The sequence below is a fragment of the Pleurodeles waltl genome, chromosome 8 (genome assembly GCF_031143425.1).
Source record: "Pleurodeles waltl isolate 20211129_DDA chromosome 8, aPleWal1.hap1.20221129, whole genome shotgun sequence".
Classification (NCBI taxonomy): domain Eukaryota; kingdom Metazoa; phylum Chordata; class Amphibia; order Caudata; family Salamandridae; genus Pleurodeles; species Pleurodeles waltl.
Window position 1 is genome coordinate 1,365,095,768 of NC_090447.1, and position 8,786 is coordinate 1,365,104,553.

Here is an 8,786-nt window from a genome sequence, read left to right on the forward strand (position 1 = left end):
TAGATGTAGGAGGGGTGTTGGTTTTGAGAGTTTGTTTCATGAGGTAGACTTTTAAGAGGGAGGAAGGAGTTGGTATTATTGATTTAATAAGCAAGAGCATTTCACATGTGCGGTCCATGAAAACTGAACTAATTTTTATCTGGCGAATATTCTGGGTAATCTGGGTTTTGCCAGGCGATTTTTGTTCAGAAAGCATGAAACGAGTGCAACATGAAGTCAGTAATGAGTGATGGGCGTGGACCCTGTATGGCTTTGACACATGTACTCAAAACGCACAGGCAAGATCGTCCAAAAGAAGACAATGTTGCATAGTACTACAGAGAGAGAAGAGTGCTGTGTCATTGGGAGCTCCGATAAGGAGGGTTGTTGGCATGGAGAGCTTGGAGCAACTTGAATTTGAGACCGGGTGGCTGGTAACAGGCACAAAGACCATTCAAGGTCCTTTCCTGCACTGCCAAGAGAGGTGAGACACCCCCTCATGTTGGGATGGTCTGCTGTTTCAAATGCCATGCAGAGCTGAAAAGTATAAGGATAAGTGAGTGGTGTGCCTGGTGGGTGGTGCAGAGTTGAACATTATAGGGATAGGTGGGAGGTGTGCCTGTTGGGCAAACTGAGAAAGTCAGAGACGTGTTTCTTTGGAGTTGGTTTGACAAAAGCTAATTTATGTGATTATGGTGAAAGTGTCCAGGTAGCTGAAGAGATTACATACCAGCCTTTCTATATCGAGAAGAAGGGAAACTGTTACTGAGAGACAGCTAATGAGACTGGGACTAGAGCTGTTTTTACAGAAGGAGTTCTTGAAGAGTCAGGAGACACACTAATGAATTAGTTAATGAAGGAATGAACAAACGAACGAACAAGGGCAACTTAAATAGTACACAGGAAACTTAAAAGATATCCTGGTGCTTAAGAAACAGGTTAGGACAATAGTCAATTCACAAGCAGCTTTATAATTTGAGGAATTAAAAGGTCAAGTGAGTTCCAGGATGTGTTGACACAGGGATCAACTCTAAAGGACATGTGGGGAACAGCCAGGTATGCATGGAGGGTGGATATTGAGTGAGAGGGGGCCTATTTAAAAGAGAGACGATGCAATGCAATGGTAAAAAAAGTTGTTGAAAGTGCCCTGGAAAATAATGATTTTAGGAGACTTAAGAAGCGAATTCTGGTGGTAAGGTTATGATTGTGCTTGGAGCAAAAGAGAGAACTGATTGTGCAGAATAGTCTCTGTGCTTTGGAAGTAAGAGAGAAGATGAAATCAATATTTTATGGAAACTCGGCTGAGTCTATGGCACTCATCTGTGCATTCACAGCTGCAAAGTCTCCATCTGGTCTGAGGTGTACGTTATTCTCCACCTCCTGGAGATAGCACCATACTTTCTTCTCAGGCTCGGACTGAGATTGTGATCCAGGGTTGGCGCCGTAGTGCAAGGGGATGAATATGGAGAGTGGGCAGAGAGAGATGAAGGTCCACAGAAATGAGTTAGTTAAGTTTCCAAAAGATTTTTTATTTTAAGAAGGGTATTGATATTTAGACCAAGTATTTGGGCAGAGTGAACTAAAGGATCTGTAGTGCACCTATAAATTCTTTTAAGACATGACATTTAATCACTACTGTTTGAGGGTCTCAATACAGGTCTTATTCTTTGTTGCTAGGCATGGGTCTAAATGAATGTTGAGGGGCTCAATTTCTGGTAACCATCGCCAACCGTTTAATAGCTCAGACACTTGATAAAGCACAGGGAAGACTAGTGACAACTGCTCACCTGAAGATATCTATAAAATAGGCATGGAGTGTGCATTTAGTTTAGGACAGGTATTCAGATGTGTGATGAAAACCTCGGGTCATTTCAGAGTTTTCATATTTTACAAAAAAATATAATGTGGGTCATCCTGGAGGTGTGTATGCTAATACCTTTACTGACTACGTGCTTGAAGGAATACAATTTGCTGCACACTATATCCAATTGTATTCCTGTCGTACACTGATTTACTTCCATAACAGCTCATCCTAATTATCAGTAAATTATTAAATTAAGTCCTGCGCATTTGAGCAACAAGATGGAGATGTTGAGTTAACATGTTGTTGATACTGGGCTAGGAAAGGCCCATGCGGACAATGAGAAAAGATACGTAGTTGCTTAGAGGAAATACTATAAGACCTACACAAGTAGCAATATGTTTAAAATTAGCAATTTGTGTTCTTTGTGCGAACTGCAAGATAAATAAAATGTGTTCAAAAACTCGAAATAGGATGCAGGTCTCTTTGCTGATTGGTTACACTGAGCAGTAACTCTTCACTGCCTTGTAGAGTCTACGCACATGGATGTCAACAATACAATCGTTGTCAAAGTACCATGGAATCATTAATAATATTCATAGATCAATTTTTTCAACAAACAGCTATTTTGAAGGTTCTTTAAGAAACTTGAATGCTCGGGGCAGATTCACTAAGAGTTTACTATCAGCAGGATAAGTCAGGGGCACTTCAACTGTAAGTCATAGCAAAAACGTATGCATTGGGTCCTCCATCTACAATGATTTTTATATTCTTCGGACCCGCTAAGGAAGAATTAAAGTCCGTGCAGCAATGAGTGATGGATAACACAATTAACTTAAAAAAAATTCAAACCATTTTTCCATTCCAGACAAAAATTGATTTTATACCATAGATGATGATTCACTTGTGCTCTCTAGCAGTTCTTTCATGGTTCTCTAAATATTATTGCCCAACAGACAGCACAGGGATAGCAGGCCCAGAAGAGTATAACTCATCCACAACTTGAAAATGCTCAACATACACTATAACAAATACAAGCTACACTACTTAGCAAGTGGTTCTAGAAAGAATAAGAGGGGAAGTGATTTCAGGAACACCTTTTCAGAATGACTCAAATTAGTCATCAAAAGAAAGATAACCCTTTCAAACAAGTTCAAAGGTTCCTAGTATCTATTGAAATCAAAATCCCACAATATGCATCACAATCAAAGTAGATCCATACTCTGTCAATGTCAATTCATCTTCATACTGTGTAAAAGTCAAAGCCTCCCATATCATATTAAGGTCAAAGTCTGACAATATAAATCTAAAAAAAAATGTCCCACATAAAATAGTCTCCCATTTGCACATTACCAAAAAGCCTAGGTATTTTATTGTGTTGTAAGTAGTTGACTGAAGGTGGACTGCACTCCACTGTAGCAGAGTGTCCTCATATATTAGGAGAAATTCAGATGAAACGTTATTGCAGTCATAGGAGTTCTAGGAAGCATCCGCGTGTTACTCCAACGCTACCCAAACAACATAAAATGACATAACAGATATAAAATGTCACCATAAATGAATGTGATGCGATATGAGCCCTGTCTGTTTAACCAACCCCCTGCCCATGCAGAGACCTGCAGGTCCATATTTATTATGGCTCAAGTGGAACTACAAGTCTTTGCAAGCTTAATGCGGTGGGTTGAAAAAACAGAATTGACAGAAACGTCACCCTCAAAATATGGGAACAGTTGACAAATAAATACAATTCATGTCTTCTGCATGGTGAAGATCGGCCGGAACCAAATGAATGTTTTGAGAAGAGCCCAAATTAAGTAGGTACAATTCTGAACTATCTCTGAGTTTCTGAAAAGTCAACAGCTTGGTTTATGTGAGTGATGGCTGGGACCTCAAAACACTCTTCCAGTCAGAACATCTTTCTTAATGGTATCATTTCTTGCAGAGACTTCCTCCTGGTACTCAGGATGCAAAAACATCATAGGAACTCACCAATCTGGGACTAGTTTGTCCACAAAAAGATGCTAAACTGGGACCTCTGACGTTGTTTCTGAGTCATGCCTTGACCCTTGACCACTGGCCAGAGAACTCAAAACACATGGATTCGTCATCCCAAATGATTAATGAACTTCCGCTTTGGTGGGTAAAGTCTCTACTAAGATATATAGAAATTGAAACATATATTTCTATAGCACTAATTGTGAAAGTGATAATAGTAGTCATATATTTTATAAAACACTTCATACCACACCTCAGCCGTTTACAAAAATCACAAATAGTAGGCATTACTATTTCCCAGTTTAATGGTGATCGACCTTCGGAAGAATGGAAAGCTGCATGGGCTTCCAGCAATGAGCTGAGCATTCACTGAGCCGGCCAGTTAGATTATATACATGTTACAAAGAGCATCTGAAAATCAAAGCTGTAGAAATGGTCTTTGCAACATAAATTCTAACATCTCATCCAGCTCTGATATACAATAAGTTTATAGGATTTACTGAACACTTGTGTGTAATTAAGCAACCAAGAGGACTCCTTATGGAATGTGTGACTATGAATGTGCAAAACTGCAGTGTTTAGCCTCTATGAACATTGTACAAATCTAAAAATCTCATTGTTTACATATTCAGTGATTCTCTTGAAAATCTGCCATGGATTAGGCCCTCCTAGACCAACGCTAGGACAACCCTGGTCAATAGCTATTCGTGCCCAGTGGAAAGAGGATTACAAACTCACGTTTTATTTATGAATTGCTTTTATGTAGCACTCACGCCACTTCCGGTGCATTATTAAAAACACTGTAGGCATTCAAAAGATGACATTAAAATACAAATGCCAAAAGAGCCTGTAAAGTATGCACTTGGTAATGTGTCCCCAAAGTGGTGAGACTCACCCAAACTAAGGACCATCCCTGCTTTCTGGGCAATGTTTGAGGCCACTCTGTTTGCAGAAACATGCAATATAGACATTTTCATTTATTTATTAATCCACAGGAATTATAAGGAAAGAACGCTTTTGACGGGTGATTGAATGAATAGCATATTAAAGAACTAATGATCGATCGAACTGGGGTCTTGAAATTGTCAGGAATGTTTTGACACGAGTAAATCAAATTCCAAGCAAACAGCCTCTGGCATCATTTTACAGTCAATCCCCTCCTAAATAAATCAAGGTGGGCTTCAAACACCAGTAGATTAACCGTAAAGAGGAGGGACCCCCTTTTTAATGTTCACCTTGTCACTTGAAAGGAGGGCCTCCCTCACCACTGTATAAAAAGCACCAACGCCGAGATCAAAGCAGATCTAACTGGAACCAGCCAACGTTGCTCAAGGGCTGGCTAATAAATCTCTTCCCTTCGAGGTATGTCTTCACTTTTAGTTCAAAACCTTTGTGCTTTTCACTTTCACCCCAGGGACCCCTCCAAGTCTGAATCTCGCATATGTGTAGTTTTGGGCTGTTTCATGCTCTCATCACATAAAAGTAGGACTTTATTCGGGGCCTTCATGCAACGTCTACTCTTAAAACAAGAGGCATAGCTCTGCGGACAGTACTTTCAATTAGTGCATCCCACAAGCAGCCAGAAAAAAAAAAAACTCATAGCCCCATTTTAAAGGCATGTTTTACTGAAGATTCAAAGCTATGTCCTCCTTGCCTGGGAAGTGTGTGTAATGCCCAAGGACTGTTCTAGATTGCTCCCTGTACTGAAAATGCCCCACAGAGTTCATATAGTCCCGTTTTTTTCAGCTGATAGTACTAAGCATGATAGAATCGTATATTTAAATTCATCAGTCGTGGGTCTGACCAACTTGCCACTCAGTGCTTAATGACTGATGATACGCGGGAACCTAGGTACCGCTACAGTGCACCCAGATAACGAGGCCACAAACTCATGGTTAATTATTCCAAGTAACTCTCTTAAAAGTTGGATCACACCGCTGCCAAAGAAGCAAATGTCACCAGCCCCAACCTCTTCTGATCATTAGGACAATTTAGCATTCTGGGACCTTCATATACTCACTATAATAACGAAGAGCCTATGAGCTGAAACCTGGAAACAGATTCTAGTTTAGGAGTCAGCTGATAGTTCCACTTTACAAAAGAAAATATCCAGTAATGCCATTTAAATGACTAAAGTAAAGAGGAGAGGATGTGGCGTGAAGGCCAGAGCTGCCGACCTTGGAGCTGCGGTTCGAGTCTCCGCGCGGGCTCAAGATTCTGGGCAAATCACCTCTTCCCCCGTGTCTACCAAAAGATGAATGTGTCCCTGTGTAACGTAACTGGTGCTCATGTAAAGCGCTCCACCGCCTCCGGGTCGAGTTCGTGCTAGGTAAGAACCCCCAAAAAATAAAACGTCATGTACAAAGCTGAGGCATATAAATAACAAGGGACAACCTAAGCTTCCTAAACAGCGAGTCTGCTTCGATTAAGTATTCAGTGCAAACTGACCTAACTGCACATCCTGAGTGAGGCACCATTTGTGGCGACGGATGGCGTTGGGCCCCTTTCCTTTGTCCTGGAATGCGAGATGGCACGAGCTAGGTGTTCAGGTCCCAGACGTCAGACGTTAAACCAGATGTGCTCCACAGCAGCTGATTAAACCCTGGCTGAACCTTTCAAGGCTGCAGGATTTAGAGCGCTATGTGGATAACACCACCAGAGGACTCATGCACGTCTCAAATTCATTAGTTCACTTTCCTCTATTGATCGAAGTTCGTAGAATAAATGATGGCCATTAGGTGGACATTACTGGAAAAACTTTGCCACGATATAAGCTCTATTTTAAAAAGTTGCAAAGAACAAATTTGCGTTTTTCATGGAGAGCACCTCTCTAACCAAAACACACAACCCCCTGGGGAGAATCCAGACAAAGAGGGGTGAGCTCCGCGAAAACTCGTTTTGTTTTTGTTTTGCCTGTTTCCAGCAGAGAAGCACTTCCCTGGATCCATTCAAACAAAAGAATGCTGCAGCCCACCCACCGGCGTGCCCCGCCTCTCCCCTCCCCCAGCCCCCAACCCCCTACCCCCCTCTTGCAAGGCGCCTTACTTCGCAGAGCACCGATCAGCATGCTGCCGTCCTTGATCAACTCCTTGATGAACTTGTTGGTTCGGTCCAGCTCGATCTCGTGGCACTTCAGGCGGTCCCGAAAGTCCGGGCTGTCCAAGTACGAGTCGCTGAACTCCAAGGTGGGCAGCCCCATGGCACAAGCGGGGCGCCGAGACTCCGAGGGAAGTGCGCAAGGGGCGACCCTCTGCTGTCCGCCGGGGCCGGAGCTCCCCACTAGTGTCTCTCTCCCGCGGCGGGGAGCGCCTCAGCCTGCAGATGCTGGGTGTCACTGTCGGCCGGCTGCATGTTGGCTGCACCAAGTCTGCGGGGCTGAGACTCTCGGCGGAGTTGCTGAATGTTTCTGCGCTCAGACACTTCCGGCAGCTCGGGGCTCTCACCCTCTCCCTCCCAATCTCCTCCTTCCCACTCTCTCCCGTCCGCCTCCCTCTTTCCCTCTCTTCCTCCTTTCACCTCCTCCCCTTTATCCAATTCGCTTCCATTTACCGACGTTTTCTCCTCACCTCTCACCCTTGCCCCCTCCCTCCGTCTCCTCTTCGGTCTCCACCACACGTACAGCCCGACCCCTTTCCCAGATCCACGAAGAACCTCGCTCAGCAGCGCCCCCTCCTTGGGCTGCAGCAGAAGAAATAAACCTTTCGACTATGTTTTTTTAGGTGTGCAGCTGTGCATTAGAGGCCCGTGGATGGCCTGACGAGTAGGTTGACCTCTGTGCAGGAGTTAATCCCGCCTCTCATGGGCTTCCCTTGGCAGCCCCCTGCCCTGCAAGGCCACACCTTCCTGCCACAGATTCTTCCCCATCCCTGGACATCTGCTTGGAAGGGGAGTCGTGCATTTTCGGAATCTGGGATGCATATCTGCTGTAGGCAATCCGGGACAAGCGGCACGGTGGTAATAAATAGCAAAACTGTTGCTAATATTCTAAGAAGCAGAAAAAGAGAGACATTTTTAGACAGCTTCAGGGTTGCTATTGTATGTCGGCAAGGCAATTTAAATCACTGGTGAAACGCAAAACGATGGGGCCCCTTGCATGGATGTCAATTCATCTTTGTGCCCGGGTAGTAAAAATGACATTACACACCCTTTGAGGTGAAGAAGTGACATCATATGACCGTTGCCCATGAAACATTTCAGTAAGTGATGTCACATGTCCTTCCTTAGTCATGATGACACTTGCCCTGGGTGGTTGTGAGTGAGCCCAACTTTTTCCAGGAAGGGTTTGAGAAGGAGGGAGGTTTTTCCTCCCAAGAAAATGTCTAAAAATTGAGCCAAATAGTGTATTTAAAGCACAATTTCACACAAAAAATGTACTAAATACACAATAGTAACCGAACGTGCGCTCATTAAATATTCAGCTCTTTCATGGTGAACTAGGCCAATAAAACTGGAAGCTTTGTTTGAGTTGAGAATATATTTTTCATAATCTGCAGAAAGTGCCCTAATATTGTCAAAATAACCTTCATTGTGCCAGGGCCAGCAGTTTTTTACAGGTGCCACCACAGCTAAAAAATATCGTAAGATGTGCCAGAATGTTGTCATTAGTGCCATCCATATAGCATGGATAAGCCTTAATTCAAAAATGTTCTCTAGTATGCCAAGGCTAGCATTTTGTCATTTGCCCTCCCCCTTACTGTATGGCATGATTCTACTGTTGCCCTTTCTTATGGAAAGAATTACCTTAAGTATGCCAGCACCAGCATTTTGCCATGGGAGTCTCCAAACCAAGAATTTCCTCCATTTTATCAGCACCAGCATTTTATGACAGATGCCTCTATGCCAGTATGTACCACCAGGCTGTCAGTAGCAGTATTTTGTCATGGGTGTTCGCATAAGCCAAGTGTTATATCTGTTATGTCAGTGTTTTGTCACAGGTGCCCGTCATGCTAAGAACTGCACCGACTGTGCCAGTACTAGCATTTTGCAGTGGGTGCTTTCATAAACCAAGAAT

The 8,786-nt window shown here is 43.3% G+C and overlaps 1 protein-coding gene across 3 annotated transcripts in view; it reads right to left on the bottom strand.

Moving 5' to 3' along the window:
* Positions 1 to 7,448, bottom strand: part of ARHGAP42 (Rho GTPase activating protein 42) — a 562,306-nt gene extending 554,858 nt beyond the window's left edge. For all 3 annotated transcript variants that reach the window (XM_069202384.1, XM_069202385.1, XM_069202383.1), the window contains exon 1: positions 6,821 to 7,448. In XM_069202384.1, coding sequence (XP_069058485.1) covers positions 6,821 to 6,974 — 154 coding nt within the window. In that variant the 5' untranslated portion in view covers positions 6,975 to 7,448. The remainder of the gene's footprint in view (positions 1 to 6,820) is intronic.
* Positions 7,449 to 8,786: the final 1,338 nt, after the last annotated feature.